General features: G+C 45.2%; 1 protein-coding gene across 5 annotated transcripts in view; it reads left to right on the top strand.

Moving 5' to 3' along the window:
* Nucleotides 1–20,255, top strand: part of AGAP3 (ArfGAP with GTPase domain, ankyrin repeat and PH domain 3) — a 447,006-nt gene that overhangs the window by 147,265 nt on the left and 279,486 nt on the right. For all 5 annotated transcript variants that reach the window (XM_073677119.1, XM_073677116.1, XM_073677118.1 and 2 more), the window contains exon 6: nucleotides 3,745–3,879. In XM_073677119.1, coding sequence (XP_073533220.1) covers nucleotides 3,745–3,879 — 135 coding nt within the window. The remainder of the gene's footprint in view (nucleotides 1–3,744; nucleotides 3,880–20,255) is intronic.

The raw sequence follows: 20,255 nt of genomic DNA, 5'->3' as shown, positions 1-20,255 counted from the left end.
ATCTATTCCTGATGAGGGCTGTGAGGTGACGGGCAGGAGATTATACCGTGCTGCTCACAGATCTATTCCTGATGAGGGCTGTGAGGTGACGGGCAGGAGATTATACCGTGCTGCTCACAGATCTATTCCTGATGAGGACTGTGAGGTGACGGGCAGGAGATTATACCGTGCTGCTCACAGATCTATTCCTGATGAGGGCTGTGAGGTGACGGGCAGGAGATTATACCGTGCTGCTCACAGATCTATTCCTGATGAGGGCTGGGAGGTGACGGGCAGGAGATTATACCGTGCTGCTCACAGATCTATTCCTGATGAGGACTGTGAGGTGACGGGCAGGAGATTATACCGTGCTGCTCACAGATCTATTCCTGATGAGGGCTGTGAGGTGACGGGCAGGAGATTATACCGTGCTGCTCACAGATCTATTCCTGATGAGGGCTGGGAGGTGACGGGCAGAAGATTATACCGTGCTGCTCACAGATCTATTCCTGATGAGGAGTGTGAGGTGACGGGCAGGAGATTATACAGTGCTGCTCACAGATCTATTCCTGATGAGGAGTGTGAGGTGACGGGCAGGAGATTATACCGTGCTGCTCACAGATCTATTCCTGATGAGGGCTGGGAGGTGACGGGCAGGAGATTATACCGTGCTGCTGACAGATCTATTCCTGATGAGGACTGTGAGGTGACGGGCAGGAGATTATACCGTGCTGCTGACAGATCTATTCCTGATGAGGGCTGGGAGGTGACGGGCAGGAGATTATACCGTGCTGCTCACAGATCTATTCCTGATGAGGGCTGGGAGGTGACGGGCAGGAGATTATACCGTGCTGCTCACAGATCTATTCCTGATGAGGGCTGGGAGGTGACGGGCAGGAGATTATACCGTGCTGCTCACAGATCTATTCCTGATGAGGGCTGGGAGGTGACGGGCAGGAGATTATACCGTGCTGCTCACAGATCTATTCCTGATGAGGGCTGGGAGGTGACGGGCAGGAGATTATACCGTGCTGATCACAGATCTATTCCTGATGAGGGCTGTGAGGTGACGGGCAGGAGATTATACCGTGCTGCTCACAGATCTATTCCTGATGAGGGCTGGGAGGTGACGGGCAGGAGATTATACCGTGCTGCTCACAGATCTATTCCTGATGAGGGCTGTGAGGTGACGGGCAGGAGATTATACCGTGCTGCTCACAGATCTATTACTGATGAGGGCTGTGAGGTGACGGGCAGGAGATTATACCGTGCTGATCACAGATCTATTCCTGATGAGGACTGTGAGGTGACGGGCAGGAGATTATACCGTGCTGCTCACAGATCTATTCCTGATGAGGGCTGGGAGGTGACGGGCAGGAGATTATACCGTGCTGCTCACAGATCTATTCCTGATGAGGGCTGGGAGGTGACGGGCAGGAGATTATACCGTGCTGCTCACAGATCTATTCCTGATGAGGGCTGTGAGGTGACGGGCAGGAGATTATACCGTGCTGCTCACAGATCTATTCCTGATGAGGGCTGTGAGGTGACGGGCAGGAGATTATACCGTGCTGCTCACAGATCTATTCCTGATGAGGACTGTGAGGTGACGGGCAGGAGATTATACCGTGCTGCTCACAGATCTATTCCTGATGAGGGCTGTGAGGTGACGGGCAGGAGATTATACCGTGCTGCTCACAGATCTATTCCTGATGAGGGCTGTGAGGTGACGGGCAGGAGATTATACCGTGCTGCTCACAGATCTATTCCTGATGAGGGCTGTGAGGTGACGGGCAGGAGATTATACCGTGCTGCTCACAGATCTATTCCTGATGAGGGCTGTGAGGTGACGGGCAGGAGATTATACCGTGCTGCTCACAGATCTATTCCTGATGAGGGCTGTGAGGTGACGGGCAGGAGATTATACCGTGCTGCTCACAGATCTATTCCTGATGAGGGCTGTGAGGTGACGGGCAGGAGATTATACCGTGCTGCTCACAGATCTATTCCTGATGAGGGCTGTGAGGTGACGGGCAGGAGATTATACCGTGCTGCTCACAGATCTATTCCTGATGAGGGCTGTGAGGTGACGGGCAGGAGATTATACCGTGCTGCTCAAAGATCTATTCCTGATGAGGGCTGTGAGGTGACGGGCAGGAGATTATACCGTGCTGATCACAGATCTATTCCTGATGAGGGCTGTGAGGTGACGGGCAGGAGATTATACCGTGCTGCTCAAAGATCTATTCCTGATGAGGGCTGTGAGGTGACGGGCAGGAGATTATACCGTGCTGCTCACAGATCTATTCCTGATGAGGGCTGTGAGGTGACGGGCAGGAGATTATACCGTGCTGCTCACAGATCTATTCCTGATGAGGGCTGTGAGGTGACGGGCAGGAGATTATACCGTGCTGCTCACAGATCTATTCCTGATGAGGACTGTGAGGTGACGGGCAGGAGATTATACCGTGCTGCTCACAGATCTATTCCTGATGAGGGCTGTGAGGTGACGGGCAGGAGATTATACCGTGCTGCTCACAGATCTATTCCTGATGAGGGCTGGGAGGTGACGGGCAGGAGATTATACCGTGCTGCTCACAGATCTATTCCTGATGAGGGCTGTGAGGTGACGGGCAGGAGATTATACCGTGCTGCTCACAGATCTATTCCTGATGAGGGCTGTGAGGTGACGGGCAGGAGATTATACCGTGCTGCTCACAGATCTATTCCTGATGAGGGCTGGGAGGTGACGGGCAGAAGATTATACCGTGCTGCTCACAGATCTATTCCTGATGAGGAGTGTGAGGTGACGGGCAGGAGATTATACCGTGCTGCTCACAGATCTATTCCTGATGAGGAGTGTGAGGTGACGGGCAGGAGATTATACCGTGCTGCTCACAGATCTATTCCTGATGAGGGCTGGGAGGTGACGGGCAGAAGATTATACCGTGCTGCTGACAGATCTATTCCTGATGAGGACTGTGAGGTGACGGGCAGGAGATTATACCGTGCTGCTGACAGATCTATTCCTGATGAGGGCTGGGAGGTGACGGGCAGGAGATTATACCGTGCTGCTCACAGATCTATTCCTGATGAGGGCTGGGAGGTGACGGGCAGGAGATTATACCGTGCTGCTCACAGATCTATTCCTGATGAGGGCTGGGAGGTGACGGGCAGGAGATTATACCGTGCTGCTCACAGATCTATTCCTGATGAGGGCTGGGAGGTGACGGGCAGGAGATTATACCGTGCTGCTCACAGATCTATTCCTGATGAGGGCTGGGAGGTGACGGGCAGGAGATTATACCGTGCTGCTCACAGATCTATTCCTGATGAGGGCTGTGAGGTGACGGGCAGAAGATTATACCGTGCTGCTCACAGATCTATTCCTGATGAGGGCTGGGAGGTGACGGGCAGGAAATTATACCGTGCTGCTGACAGATCTATTCCTGATGAGGGCTGTGAGGTGACGGGCAGGAGATTATACCGTGCTGCTCACAGATCTATTCCTGATGAGGAGTGTGAGGTGACGGGCAGGAGATTATACCGTGCTGCTCACAGATCTATTCCTGATGAGGGCTGTGAGGTGACGGGCAGGAGATTATACCGTGCTGCTCACAGATCTATTCCTGATGAGGGCTGGGAGGTGACGGGCAGGAGATTAGACCATTTGAAGCAATGACCCTGTTCTGCATTTAGTAATATTAATGTGGATACTGCAGTTATTGATATGTAATAATCCTTTTCTTCTTCTTCTTTTCCCAGATGCCATCAGTGCAACCAACCCCCGAGTTATAGACGACTCTCGAGCGCGGAAATTGTCCAATGACCTGAAGCGCTGCACTTATTATGAGACGTGCGCCACATACGGCCTGAACGTTGAGCGTGTCTTCCAGGATGGTGAGAACCATAAAATGGGGGATAATGGGGCGTTTTATTTAAGTTTCCTCTATATCATCTACCACCTTTTAAGATTCCTTTGTATTTCTTCCCATGTCACCCCTGTGATCGGTTATACCCTGACCCCATACTTTATTTAATGTCTACCTCCCCAACCCCACCATTTCCCTCCCCATAAGATATCCTTCTGACCCTTTATTCCCTATCTCGTATACACTGTTTGCTGCTACATCTCACTCTGTATCTTCTCCTGAGTGTAGTTCTGTCTCCATATCTCTGTTTATGCCCCTGACCTTGTTGTATACTCTTGGTTCCCATGGTTCGCTCTATATCTCTCCCTCTTCTGTCTCCTCGCCTCTCCTCTGTGCATATATCCCAAAACCTGTTCTGTTCCCTCACTGATCCTACATTTCACTCTGTACCTCCATATATGCACACTCCTCTATCTTGTTTCTTATGTTCGTCCCTGTATCTCTCCCTAAGTATACTTTCGTTATCGCTCATTGCTCGTACGTTTTGTTCTATCCCTCTTCCTGAGTATATATTCGTTATCGCTCATTGCTCGTACGTTTTGTTCTATCCCTCTTCCTGAGTATACATTCGTTATCGCTCATTGCTCGTACGTTTTGTTCTATACCTCTTCCTGAGTATACATTCGTTATCACTCATTGCTCGTACGTTTTGTTCTATATCTCTTCCTGTGTATATATTCGTTATCGCTCATTGCTCGTACGTTTTGTTCTAACCCTCTTCCGGAGTATACATTCGTTATCGCTCATTGCTCGTACGTTTTGTTCTATACCTCTTCCTGAGTATATATTCGTTATCGCTCATTGCTCGTACGTTTTGTTCTAACCCTCTTCCTGAGTATACATTCGTTATCGCTCATTGCTCGTACGTTTTGTTCTATACCTCTTCCTGAGTATATATTCGTTATCGCTCATTGCTCGTACGTTTTGTTCTATACCTCTTCCTGAGTATACATTCGTTATCGCTCATTGCTCGTACGTTTTGCTCTATACCTCTTCCTGAGTATACATTCGTTATCACTCATTGCTCGTACGTTTTGTTCTATACCTCTTCCTGAGTATACATTCGTTATCGCTCATTGCTCGTACGTTTTGCTCTATACCTCTTCCTGAGTATACATTCGTTATCACTCATTGCTCGTACGTTTTGTTCTATCCCTCTTCCTGAGTATACATTCGTTATCGCTCATTGCTCGTACGTTTTGTTCTATCCCTCTTCCTGAGTATACATTCGTTATCACTCATTGCTCGTACGTTTTGTTCTATACCTCTTCCTGAGTATATATTCGTTATCACTCATTGCTCGTACGTTTTGTTCTATCCCTCTTCCTGAGTATACATTCGTTATCGCTCATTGCTCGTACGTTTTGTTCTATCCCTCTTCCTGAGTATACATTCGTTATCGCTCATTGCTCGTACGTTTTGTTCTATCCCTCTTCCTGAGTATATATTCGTTATCGCTCATTGCTCGTACGTTTTGTTCTATCCCTCTTCCTGAGTATACATTCGTTATCGCTCATTGCTCGTACGTTTTGCTCTATATCTCTTCCTGAGTACACATTCGTTATCGCTCATTGCTCGTACGTTTTGTTCTATATCTCTTCCTGAGTATACATTCGTTATCGCTCATTGCTCGTACGTTTTGTTCTATCCCTCTTCCTGAGTATACATTCGTTATCGCTCATTGCTCGTCCGTTTTGTTCTATACCTCTTCCTGAGTATACATTCGTTATCACTCATTGCTCGTACGTTTTGTTCTATATCTCTTCCTGAGTATACATTCGTTATCACTCATTGCTCGTACGTTTTGTTCTATCCCTCTTCCTGAGTATACATTCGTTATCACTCATTGCTCGTACGTTTTGTTCTATCCCTCTTCCTGAGTATATATTCGTTATCACTCATTGCTCGTACGCTTTGTTCTATATCTCTTCCTGAGTATACATTCGTTATCACTCATTGCTCGTACGTTTTGTTCTATCCCTCTTCCTGAGTATACATTCGTTATCGCTCATTGCTCGTACGTTTTGTTCTATCCCTCTTCCTGAGTATACATTCGTTATCACTCATTGCTCGTACGTTTTGTTCTATACCTCTTCCTGAGTATACATTCGTTATCGCTCATTGCTCGTACGTTTTGTTCTATCCCTCTTCCTGAGTATACATTCGTTATCGCTCATTGCTCGTACGTTTTGCTCTATATCTCTTCCTGAGTATACATTCGTTATCGCTCATTGCTCGTACGTTTTGTTCTATATCTCTTCCTGAGTATACATTCGTTATCACTCATTGCTCGTACGTTTTGTTCTATCCCTCTTCCTGAGTATACATTCGTTATCACTCATTGCTCGTACGTTTTGTTCTATACCTCTTCCTGAGTATACATTCGTTATCACTCATTGCTCGTACGTTTTGTTCTATATCTCTTCCTGTGTATACATTCGTTATCGCTCATTGCTCGTACGTTTTGTTCTATACCTCTTCCTGAGTATATATTCGTTATCACTCATTGCTCGTACGTTTTGTTCTATCCCTCTTCCTGAGTATACATTCGTTATCACTCATTGCTCGTACGTTTTGCTCTATATCTCTTCCTGAGTATACATTCGTTATCACTCATTGCTCGTACGTTTTGTTCTATCCCTCTTCCTGAGTATATATTCGTTATCACTCATTGCTCGTACGTTTTGTTCTATCCCTCTTCCTGAGTATATATTCGTTATCGCTCATTGCTCGTACGTTTTGTTCTATCCCTCTTCCTGAGTATATATTCGTTATCGCTCATTGCTCGTACGTTTTGTTCTATCCCTCTTCCTGAGTATATATTCGTTATCGCTCATTGCTCGTACGTTTTGTTCTATCCCTCTTCCTGAGTATACATTCGTTATCACTCATTGCTCGTACGTTTTGTTCTATATCTCTTCCTGAGTATACATTCGTTATCACTCATTGCTCGTACGTTTTGTTCTATATCTCTTCCTGAGTATATATTCGTTATCGCTCATTGCTCGTACGTTTTGTTCTATATCTCTTCCTGAGTATATATTCGTTATCGCTCATTGCTCGTACGTTTTGTTCTATATCTCTTCCTGTGTATATATTCGTTATCACTCATTGCTCGTACGTTTTGTTCTATATCTCTTCCTGAGTATATATTCGTTATCGCTCATTGCTCGTACGTTTTGTTCTATCCCTCTTCCTGAGTATACATTCGTTATCACTCATTGCTCGTACGTTTTGTTCTATCCCTCTTCCTGAGTATACATTCGTTATCACTCATTGCTCGTACGTTTTGTTCTATATCTCTTCCTGAGTATACATTCGTTATCACTCATTGCTCGTACGTTTTGTTCTATATCTCTTCCTGAGTATACATTCGTTATCACTCATTGCTCGTACGTTTTGTTCTATCCCTCTTCCTGTGTATACATTCGTTATCACTCATTGCTCGTACGTTTTGTTCTATCCCTCTTCCTGTGTATACATTCGTTATCGCTCATTGCTCGTACGTTTTGTTCTATCCCTCTTCCTGAGTATATATTCGTTATCGCTCATTGCTCGTACGTTTTGTTCTATATCTCTTCCTGTGTATATATTCGTTATCGCTCATTGCTCGTACGTTTTGTTCTATCCCTCTTCCTGAGTATATATTCGTTATCGCTCATTGCTCGTACGTTTTGTTCTATCCCTCTTCCTGAGTATACATTCGTTATCGCTCATTGCTCGTACGTTTTGTTCTATATCTCTTCCTGAGTATACATTCGTTATCACTCATTGCTCGTACGTTTTGTTCTATACCTCTTCCTGAGTATACATTCGTTATCGCTCATTGCTCGTACGTTTTGTTCTATATCTCTTCCTGAGTATACATTCGTTATCACTCATTGCTCGTACGTTTTGTTCTATATCTCTTCCTGAGTATACATTCGTTATCACTCATTGCTCGTACGTTTTGTTCTATCCCTCTTCCTGTGTATACATTCGTTATCACTCATTGCTCGTACGTTTTGCTCTATATCTCTTCCTGAGTATACATTCGTTATCACTCATTGCTCGTACGTTTTGCTCTATATCTCTTCCTGAGTATACATTCGTTATCACTCATTGCTCGTACGTTTTGCTCTATATCTCTTCCTGAGTATACATTCGTTATCACTCATTGCTCGTACGTTTTGCTCTATATCTCTTCCTGAGTATATATTCGTTATCACTCATTGCTCGTACGTTTTGTTCTATATCTCTTCCTGAGTATATATTCGTTATCGCTCATTGCTCGTACGTTTTGTTCTATCCCTCTTCCTGAGTATATATTCGTTATCACTCATTGCTCGTCCGTTTTGTTCTATCCCTCTTCCTGAGTATATATTCGTTATCACTCATTGCTCGTACGTTTTGTTCTATCCCTCTTCCTGAGTATACATTCGTTATCGCTCATTGCTCGTACGTTTTGTTCTATCCCTCTTCCTGAGTATATATTCGTTATCGCTCATTGCTCGTCCGTTTTGTTCTATCCCTCTTCCTGAGTATATATTCGTTATCACTCATTGCTCGTACGTTTTGTTCTATCCCTCTTCCTGAGTATATATTCGTTATCACTCATTGCTCGTCCGTTTTGTTCTATCCCTCTTCCTGAGTATATATTCGTTATCACTCATTGCTCGTACGTTTTGTTCTATCCCTCTTCCTGAGTATATATTCGTTATCACTCATTGCTCGTACGTTTTGTTCTATCCCTCTTCCTGAGTATATATTCGTTATCGCTCATTGCTCGTCCGTTTTGTTCTATCCCTCTTCCTGAGTATATATTCGTTATCACTCATTGCTCGTCCGTTTTGTTCTATCCCTCTTCCTGAGTATATATTCGTTATCGCTCATTGCTCGTCCGTTTTGTTCTATCCCTCTTCCTGAGTATATATTCGTTATCACTCATTGCTCGTACGTTTTGCTCTATATCTCTTCCTGAGTATACATTCGTTATCGCTCATTGCTCGTACGTTTTGTTCTATCCCTCTTCCTGAGTATACATTCGTTATCACTCATTGCTCGTACGTTTTGCTCTATATCTCTTCCTGAGTATACTTTCGTTATCACTCATTGCTCGTACGTTTTGTTCTATCCCTCTTCCTGAGTATATATTCGTTATCACTCATTGCTCGTACGTTTTGTTCTATCCCTCTTCCTGAGTATACATTCGTTATCGCTCATTGCTCGTACGTTTTGTTCTATCCCTCTTCCTGAGTATATATTCGTTATCGCTCATTGCTCGTACGTTTTGTTCTATATCTCTTCCTGAGTATATATTCGTTATCGCTCATTGCTCGTACGTTTTGTTCTATATCTCTTCCTGTGTATATATTCGTTATCACTCATTGCTCGTACGTTTTGTTCTATCCCTCTTCCTGAGTATATATTCGTTATCACTCATTGCTCGTACGTTTTGTTCTATATCTCTTCCTGTGTATATATTCGTTATCACTCATTGCTCGTACGTTTTGTTCTATCCCTCTTCCTGAGTATACATTCGTTATCGCTCATTGCTCGTACGTTTTGTTCTATCCCTCTTCCTGAGTATACATTCGTTATCACTCATTGCTCGTACGTTTTGTTCTATCCCTCTTCCTGAGTATACATTCGTTATCACTCATTGCTCGTACGTTTTGTTCTATCCCTCTTCCTGAGTATACATTCGTTATCGCTCATTGCTCGTACGTTTTGTTCTATCCCTCTTCTTGAGTATACATTCGTTATCACTCATTGCTCGTACGTTTTGTTCTATATCACTTCCTGTGTATACATTCGTTATCACTCATTGCTCGTACGTTTTGTTCTATACCTCTTCCTGAGTATACATTCGTTATCGCTCATTGCTCGTACGTTTTGTTCTATCCCTCTTCCTGAGCATACATTCGTTATCACTCATTGCTCGTACGTTTTGTTCTATCCCTCTTCCTGAGTATACATTCGTTATCACTCATTGCTCGTACGTTTTGTTCTATCCCTCTTCCTGAGCATACATTCGTTATCACTCATTGCTCGTACGTTTTGTTCTATCCCTCTTCCTGAGTATACATTCGTTATCACTCATTGCTCGTACGTTTTGTTCTATACCTCTTCCTGAGCATACATTCGTTATCGCTCATTGCTCGTACGTTTTGTTCTATCCCTCTTCCTGAGTATACATTCGTTATCACTCATTGCTCGTACGTTTTGTTCTATCCCTCTTCCTGAGTATATATTCGTTATCACTCATTGCTCGTACGTTTTGTTCTATATCTCTTCCTGAGTATATATTCGTTATCGCTCATTGCTCGTACGTTTTGTTCTATCCCTCTTCCTGAGTATACATTCGTTATCGCTCATTGCTCGTACGTTTTGTTCTATACCTCTTCCTGAGTATACATTCGTTATCACTCATTGCTCGTACGTTTTGTTCTATATCTCTTCCTGAGTATATATTCGTTATCGCTCATTGCTCGTACGTTTTGTTCTATATCTCTTCCTGAGTATACATTCGTTATCACTCATTGCTCGTACGTTTTGTTCTATATCTCTTCCTGTGTATATATTCGTTATCGCTCATTGCTCGTACGTTTTGTTCTATATCACTTCCTGTGTATACATTCGTTATCGCTCATTGCTCGTACGTTTTGTTCTATCCCTCTTCCTGAGTATACATTCGTTATCACTCATTGCTCGTACGTTTTGTTCTATATCACTTCCTGTGTATACATTCGTTATCACTCATTGCTCGTACGTTTTGTTCTATCCCTCTTCCTGAGCATACATTCGTTATCACTCATTGCTCGTACGTTTTGTTCTATCCCTCTTCCTGATCATACATTCGTTATCGCTCATTGCTCGTACGTTTTGTTCTATCCCTCTTCCTGAGTATATATTCGTTATCGCTCATTGCTCGTACGTTTTGTTCTATCCCTCTTCCTGAGTATACATTCGTTATCACTCATTGCTCGTACGTTTTGTTCTATACCTCTTCCTGAGTATACATTCGTTATCGCTCATTGCTCGTACGTTTTGTTCTATCCCTCTTCCTGAGTATACATTCGTTATCGCTCATTGCTCGTACGTTTTGTTCTATACCTCTTCCTGAGTATACATTCGTTATCACTCATTGCTCGTACGTTTTGTTCTATCCCTCTTCCTGAGTATACATTCGTTATCACTCATTGCTCGTACGTTTTGTTCTATCCCTCTTCCTGAGTATACATTCGTTATCACTCATTGCTCGTACGTTTTGTTCTATCCCTCTTCCTGAGTATACATTCGTTATCACTCATTGCTCGTACGTTTTGTTCTATCCCTCTTCCTGAGTATACATTCGTTATCGCTCATTGCTCGTACGTTTTGCTCTATATCTCTTCCTGAGTATACATTCGTTATCGCTCATTGCTCGTACGTTTTGCTCTATATCTCTTCCTGTGTATACATTCGTTATCACTCATTGCTCGTACGTTTTGTTCTATCCCTCTTCCTGAGTATACATTCGTTATCGCTCATTGCTCGTACGTTTTGTTCTATACCTCTTCCTGTGTATACATTCGTTATCACTCATTGCTCGTACGTTTTGTTCTATACCTCTTCCTGAGTATACATTCGTTATCACTCATTGCTCGTACGTTTTGTTCTATATCTCTTCCTGAGTATACATTCGTTATCACTCATTGCTCGTACGTTTTGTTCTATATCTCTTCCTGAGTATACATTCGTTATCACTCATTGCTCGTACGTTTTGTTCTATCCCTCTTCCTGAGTATACATTCGTTATCACTCATTGCTCGTACGTTTTGTTCTATATCTCTTCCTGAGTATACATTCGTTATCACTCATTGCTCGTACGTTTTGTTCTATATCTCTTCCTGAGTATACATTCGTTATCGCTCATTGTTCGTACGTTTTGTTCTATATCTCTTCCTGAGTATATATTCGTTATCACTCATTGCTCGTACGTTTTGTTCTATACCTCTTCCTGAGTATACATTCGTTATCACTCATTGCTCGTACGTTTTGTTCTATATCTCTTCCTGAGTATACATTCGTTATCACTCATTGCTCGTACGTTTTGTTCTATATCTCTTCCTGAGTATACATTCGTTATCGCTCATTGTTCGTACGTTTTGTTCTATATCTCTTCCTGAGTATACATTCGTTATCGCTCATTGCTCGTACGTTTTGTTCTATACCTCTTCCTGAGTATACATTCGTTATCACTCATTGCTCGTACGTTTTGTTCTATCCCTCTTCCTGAGTATACATTCGTTATCACTCATTGCTCGTACGTTTTGTTCTATACCTCTTCCTGAGTATACAATCGTAGTCTCAGTGCCCATACGTTTCTCTGTACCTTTCTCCTGAGTACACACTCGTAGTCTCACTGCCCATACGTTTCTCTGTACCTCTCTCCTGAGTACACACTCGTAGTCTCACTGCCCATACGTTTCTCTGTACCTCTCTCCTGAGTACACACTCGTAGTCTCACTGCCCATACGTTTCTCTTTACCTCTCTCCTGAGTACACACTCGTAGTCTCAGTGCCCCTACATTTCTCTGTACCTTTCTCCTGAGTACACACTCGTAGTCTCAGTGCCCATACGTTTCTCTGTACCTCTCTCCTGAGTACACCCTCGTAGTCTCAGTGCCCATACGTTTCTCTGTACCTCTCTCTTGAGTACACCCTCGTAGTCTCAGTGCCCATACGTTTCTCTGTACCTTTCTCCTGAGTACACCCTCGTAGTCTCAGTGCCCATACGTTTCTCTGTACCTTTCTCCTGAGTACACCCTCGTAGTCTCAGTGCCCATACGTTTCTCTGTACCTTTCTCCTGAGTACATACTCGTAGTCTCAGTGCCCATACGTTTCTCTGTACCTTTCTCCTGAGTACACACTCGTAGTCTCACTGCCCATACGTTTCTCTATACCTTTCTCCTGAGTACACACTCGTTGTCACTCTGTCTCAGCGTACAGGGGGGTCAGGGGCCTGAGCTGACCCTAGACGGGGGCCCTGACTAATCCCTCAACCTGGAGGTACTGTTAATGGTACAGAGGTCCAGGCCGCCAGCGTAACCCTAAACTCCTGAATATCCCTGAACCTAAGTAATCTAGTCTTGAGAAGGACCCCGATCACAACAATGGGGAACAGGATAGAAAATGCCCAAAACACAGTACTAGACAAACGAGACAGTACAAGGGAAAACCACCTTGCATACAAAAACTAACACCACAATTACAGAGGGAACAACAACAGGTTAGGAGATAAATGATAAAGGGAGGAAGGGAACAAACCACACCGCATACTCCTCGCTCCGAACTCCACCAAACAACGATCCACTCTGAAAGTCTGCAAGAAATGCTTTCACCGACAACTTCCCTATCAGACCAGCAGGTATTTGAAGGAATCCCAATACTGCAGCATTAACTGCAGCTGGGCGAGGCTGAGCCTCGTCAAGCAGAGAGAGAGAGAATTAACTCCCTCACAACCAAAAAACACAAAGCACCAAAAACTCAGCTGCGAGAAGTCAGGCTGTGTAGTCGCGACGATCTTCGTGGCGACACACCCATGACACTGTTAGTCTCAGTGCCCATACGTTTCTCTGTACCTTTCTCCTGAGTACACACTCGTAGTCTCACTGCCCATACGTTTCTCTGTACCTCTCTACTGAGTACACACTCGTAGTCTCAGTGCCCATACGTTTCTCTGTACCTTTCTCCTGATTACACTCGTAGTCTCACTGCCCATACTTTTCTCTGTACCTCTCTCTTGAGTACACACTCTTAGTCTCAGTGCCCATACGTTTCTCTGTACCTTTCTCCTGATTACACTCGTAGTCTCACTGCCCATACGTTTCTCTGTACCTTTCTCCTGAGTACACACTCTTAGTCTCAGTGCCCATACGTTTCTCTGTACCTTTCTCCTGATTACACTCGTAGTCTCAGTGCCCATACGTTTCTCTGTACCTCTCTCCTGAGTACACACTCGTAGTCTCAGTGCCCATACGTTTCTCTGTACCTCTCTCCTGAGTACACACTCGTAGTCTCAGTGCCCATACGTTTCTCTTTAACTCTCTCCTGAGTACACACTCATAGTCTCAGTGCCCATACGTTTCTCTGTACCTTTCTCCTGAGTACACCCTCGTAGTCTCAGTGCCCATACGTTTCTCTGTACCTCTCTCCTGAGTACACACTCGTAGTCTCAGTGCCCATACGTTTCTCTTTACCTCTCTCCTGAGTACACACTCGTAGTCTCAGTGCCCATACGTTTCTCTTTACCTCTCTCCTGAGTACACACTCGTAGTCTCAGTGCCCATACGTTTCTCTGTACCTCTCTCCTGAGTACACACTCGTAGTCTCAGTGCCCATACGTTTCTCTGTACCTCTCTCCTGAGTACACACTCGTAGTCTCAGTGCCCATACGTTTCTCTTTACCTCTCTCCTGAGTACACACTCGTAGTCTCACTGCCCATACGTTTCTCTGTACCTTTCTCCTGAGTACACACTCGTAGTCTCACTGCCCATACGTTTCTCTGTACCTTTCTCCTGAGTACACACTCGTAGTCTCAGTGCCCATACGTTTCTCTGTACCTTTCTCCTGAGTACACACTCGTAGTCTCACTGCCCATACGTTTCTCTGTACCTTTCTCCTGAGTACACACTCGTAGTCTCAGTGCCCATACGTTTCTCTTTACCTCTCTCCTGAGTACACACTCGTAGTCTCAGTGCCCATACGTTTCTCTGTACCTCTCTCCTGAGTACACACTCGTAGTCTCACTGCCCATACGTTTCTCTGTACCTTTCTCCTGAGTACACACTCGTAGTCTCACTGCCCATACGTTTCTCTGTACCTTTCTCCTGAGTACACACTCGTAGTCTGTGCCCATACGTTTCTCTGTACCTCTCTTGAGTACACACTCGTAGTCTCAGTGCCCATACGTTTCTCTGTACCTTTCTCCTGAGTACACACTCGTAGTCTCAGTGCCCATACGTTTCTCTGTACCTTTCTCCTGATTACACTCGTAGTCTCAGTGCCCATACGTTTCTCTGTACCTTTCTCCTGATTACACTCGTAGTCTCAGTGCCCATACGTTTCTCTGTACCTTTCTCCTGATTACACTCGTAGTCTCAGTGCCCATACGTTTCTCTGTACCTCTCTCCTGAGTACACACTCGTAGTCTCAGTGCCCATACGTTTCTCTGTACCTCTCTCCTGAGTACACACTCGTAGTCTCAGTGCCCATACGTTTCTCTTTACCTCTCTCCTGAGTACACACTCGTAGTCTCAGTGCCCATACGTTTCTCTGTACCTTTCTCCTGAGTACACACTCGTAGTCTCAGTGCCCATACGTTTCTCTGTACCTTTCTCCTGAGTACACACTCGTAGTCTCAGTGCCCATACGTTTCTCTGTACCTTTCTCCTGAGTACACACTCGTAGTCTCACTGCCCATACGTTTCTCTGTACCTCTCTTGAGTACACACTCGTAGTCTCAGTGCCCATACGTTTCTCTGTACCTCTCTTGAGTACACACTCGTAGTCTCAGTGCCCATACGTTTCTCTGTACCTTTCTCCTGATTACACTCGTAGTCTCACTGCCCATACGTTTCTCTGTACCTCTCTTGAGTACACACTCGTAGTCTCAGTGCCCATACGTTTCTCTGTACCTCTCTTGAGTACACACTCGTAGTCTCAGTGCCTATACGTTTCTCTGTACCTCTCTTGAGTACACACTCGTAGTCTCAGTGCCTATACGTTTCTCTGTACCTCTCTCCTGAGTACACACTCGTAGTCTCAGTGCCCATACGTTTCTCTGTACCTCTCTTGAGTACACACTCGTAGTCTCAGTGCCTATACGTTTCTCTGTACCTCTCTCCTGAGTACACACTCGTAGTCTCAGTGCCCATACGTTTCTCTGTACCTCTCTTGAGTACACACTCGTAGTCTCAGTGCCCATACGTTTCTCTTTACCTTTCTCCTGAGTACACACTCGTAGTCTCAGTGCCCATACGTTTCTCTTTACCTTTCTCCTGAGTACACACTCGTAGTCTCAGTGCCCATACGTTTCTCTGTACCTTTCTCTTGAGTACACACTCGTAGTCTCAGTGCCCATACGTTTCTCTGTACCTTTCTCTTGAGTACACACTCGTAGTCTCAGTGCCCATACGTTTCTCTGTACCTTTCTCTTGAGTACACACTCGTAGTCTCAGTGCCCATACGTTTCTCTGTACCTCTCTTGAGTACACACTCGTAGTCTCAGTGCCCATACGTTTCTCTGTACCTCTCTTGAGTACACACTCGTAGTCTCAGTGCCCATACGTTTCTCTTTACCTTTCTCCTGAGTACACACTCGTAGTCTCAGTGCCCATACGTTTCTCTTTACCTTTCTCCTGAGTACACACTCGTAGTCTCAGTGCCCATACGTTTCTCTGTACCTTTCTCTTGAGTACACACTCGTAGTCTCAGTGCCCATACGTTTCTCTGTACCTTTCTCTTGAGTACACACTCGTAGTCTCAGTGCCCATACGTTTCTCTGTACCTTTCTCTTGAGTACACACTCGTAGTCTCAGTGCCCATACGTTTCTCTGTACCTCTCTTGAGTACACACTCGTAGTCTCAGTGCCCATACGTTTCTCTGTACCTCTCTTGAGTACACACTCGTAGTCTCAGTGCCCATACGTTTCTCTTTACCTTTCTCCTGAGTACACACTCGTAGTCTCACTGCCCATACGTTTCTCTTTACCTTTCTCCTGAGTACACACTCGTAGTCTCACTGCCCATACGTTTCTCTGTACCTCTCTCCTGAGTACACACTCGTAGTCTCAGTGCCCATACGTTTCTCTGTACCTCTCTTGAGTACACACTCGTAGTCTCACTGCCCATACGTTTCTCTGTACCTTTCTCTTGAGTACACACTCGTAGTCTCAGTGCCCATACGTTTCTCTGTACCTTTCTCCTGAGTACACACTCGTAGTCTCAGTGCCCATACGTTTCTCTGTACCTTTCTCCTGAGTACACACTCGTAGTCTCAGTGCCCATACGTTTCTCTTTACCTCTCTCCTGAGTACACACTCGTAGTCTCAGTGCCCATACGTTTCTCTTTACCTCTCTCCTGAGTACACACTCGTAGTCTCACTGCCCATACGTTTCTCTGTACCTTTCTCTTGAGTACACACTCGTAGTCTCAGTGCCCATACGTTTCTCTGTACCTTTCTCTTGAGTACACACTCGTAGTCTCAGTGCCCATACGTTTCTCTGTACCTTTCTCCTGAGTACACACTCGTAGTCTCAGTGCCCATACGTTTCTCTGTACCTCTCTCCTGATTACACTCGTAGTCTCACTGCCCATACGTTTCTCTGTACCTTTCTCCTGATTACACTCGTAGTCTCAGTGCCCATACGTTTCTCTGTACCTCTCTCCTGAGTACACACTCGTAGTCTCAGTGCCCATACGTTTCTCTGTACCTTTCTCCTGAGTACACACTCGTAGTCTCAGTGCCCATACGTTTCTCTGTACCTCTCTTGAGTACACACTCGTAGTCTCAGTGCCCATACGTTTCTCTGTACCTTTCTCCTGAGTACACACTCGTAGTCTCAGTGCCCATACGTTTCTCTGTACCTTTCTCCTGAGTACACACTCGTAGTCTCACTGCCCATACGTTTCTCTGTACCTCTCTCTTGAGTACACACTTGTAGTCTCACTGCCCATACGTTTCTCTGTACCTCTCTTGAGTACACACTCGTAGTCTCACTGCCCATACGTTTCTCTGTACCTCTCTTGAGTACACACTCGTAGTCTCACTGCCCATACGTTTCTCTGTACCTCTCTTGAGTACACACTCGTAGTCTCACTGCCCATACGTTTCTCTGTACCTCTCTTGAGTACACGCTCGTAGTCTCAGTGCCCATACGTTTCTCTGTACCTTTCTCCTGAGTACACACTCGTAGTCTCAGTGCCCATACGTTTCTCTGTACCTCTCTTGAGTACACGCTCGTAGTCTCAGTGCCCATACGTTTCTCTGTACCTTTCTCCTGAGTACACACTCGTAGTCTCACTGCCCATACGTTTCTCTGTACCTCTCTTGAGTACACGCTCGTAGTCTCAGTGCCCATACGTTTCTCTGTACCTTTCTCCTGAGTACACACTCGTAGTCTCAGTGCCCATACGTTTCTCTGTACCTCTCTTGAGTACACACTCGTAGTCTCAGTGCCCATACGTTTCTCTGTACCTTTCTCCTGAGTACACACTCGTAGTCTCAGTGCCCATACGTTTCTCTGTACCTTTCTCCTGAGTACACACTCGTAGTCTCACTGCCCATACGTTTCTCTGTACCTCTCTTGAGTACACACTCGTAGTCTCAGTGCCCATACGTTTCTCTGTACCTCTCTTGAGTACACACTCGTAGTCTCAGTGCCCATACGTTTCTCTGTACCTTTCTCCTGAGTACACACTCGTAGTCTCAGTGCCCATACGTTTCTCTGTACCTTTCTCCTGAGTACACACTCGTAGTCTCACTGCCCATACGTTTCTCTGTACCTTTCTCCTGAGTACACACTCGTAGTCTCAGTGCCCATACGTTTCTCTGTACCTTTCTCCTGAGTACACACTCGTAGTCTCAGTGCCCATACGTTTCTCTGTACCTCTCTTGAGTACACACTCGTAGTCTCAGTGCCCATACGTTTCTCTGTACCTTTCTCCTGAGTACACACTCGTAGTCTCACTGCCCATACGTTTCTCTGTACCTTTCTCCTGAGTACACACTCGTAGTCTCACTGCCCATACGTTTCTCTGTACCTCTCTCCTGAGTACACACTCGTAGTCTCACTGCCCATACGTTTCTCTGTACCTCTCTCCTGAGTACACACTCGTAGTCTCAGTGCCCATACGTTTCTCTGTACCTTTCTCCTGAGTACACACTCGTAGTCTCACTGCCCATACGTTTCTCTGTACCTTTCTCCTGAGTACACCCTCGTAGTCTCAGTGCCCATACGTTTCTCTGTACCTTTCTCCTGAGTACACACTCGTAGTCTCACTGCCCATACGTTTCTCTGTACCTCTCTTGAGTACACACTCGTAGTCTCAGTGCCCATACGTTTCTCTGTACCTTTCTCCTGAGTACACACTCGTAGTCTCACTGCCTATACGTTTCTCTGTACCTTTCTCCTGAGTACACACTCGTAGTCTCAGTGCCCATACGTTTCTCTGTACCTTTCTCCTGAGTACACCCTCGTAGTCTCAGTGCCCATACGTTTCTCTGTACCTCTCTCCTGAGTACACACTCGTAGTCTCAGTGCCCATACGTTTCCTTCTATGCCTCTCCTTGACATTACATTTGTTCTTGCTCATTGCTTGTACTTTACCTCTCCTGAGTATACACTCGTTGTCTCTCATAATGCTCGCGTCTCTGTACTCATACATTTCGCTCTGTTCGTCTCCTTGAGTATACACCCGTGTCATTGCTCATATGTTTCACTCTATCCCTCCTCCTGAGTATACACTCGTCTTATTGATTGTTCGTTTCACTCTATCCCTCTCCCTCGTCTTATTGATCGTACGTTTGGTTATATACCTCCTCCTGAGTATTCAGAGTGTTCACTGATCTCTCATTAATCATACTTTTCGCTGTATACATCCCTGAGTACACACTCGTCTCTCGTTGCTTGTACGTTTCGCGCTCTACGTTTTCCTGAGTATACACTCGTCTCTCGTTGCTTGTACTTTTCGCACTCTACGTTTTCCTGAGTACAAACTCGTCTCTCGTTGCTTGTACGTTTCGCGCTCTACGTTTTCCTGAGTACACACTCGTCTCTCGTTGCTTGTACGTTTCGCACTCTACGTTTTCCTGAGTACACACTCGTCTCTCATTGCTTGTACGTTTCGCGCTCTACGTTTTCCTGAGTACACACTAGTCTCTCATTGCTTGTACTTTTCGCGCTCTACGTTTTCCTGAGTACACACTCGTCTTTCGTTGCTTGTACATTTCGCACTCTACGTTTTCCTGAGTACACACTCGTCTCTCGTTGCTTGTACGTTTTGTGCTCTACGTTTTCCTGAGTACACACTCGTCTCTCGTTGCTTGTACGTTTCGTGCTCTACGTTTTCCTGAGTACACACTCGTCTCTCGTTGCTTGTACGTTTCGCGCTCTACGTTTTCCTGAGTACACACTCGTCATTCGTTGCTTGTACGTTTCGCGCTCTACGTTTTCCTGAGTATACACTCGTCTCTCGTTGCTTGTACGTTTCGCGCTCTACGTTTTCCTGAGTACACACTCGTCTCTCGTTGCTTGTATGTTTCACTCTATACATCTCCCTGAGTACACACTCGTCATTCGTTGCTTTTACGTTTCG

This window comes from Phyllobates terribilis, unplaced genomic scaffold (genome assembly GCF_046119375.1).
Source record: "Phyllobates terribilis strain yellow unplaced genomic scaffold, ASM4611937v1 Scaffold_4__5_contigs__length_816908805, whole genome shotgun sequence".
Taxonomy (NCBI): domain Eukaryota; kingdom Metazoa; phylum Chordata; class Amphibia; order Anura; family Dendrobatidae; genus Phyllobates; species Phyllobates terribilis.
Note: the sequence above shows the minus strand (reverse complement) of the source record. Positions and strands in the feature narration are given on the sequence as shown.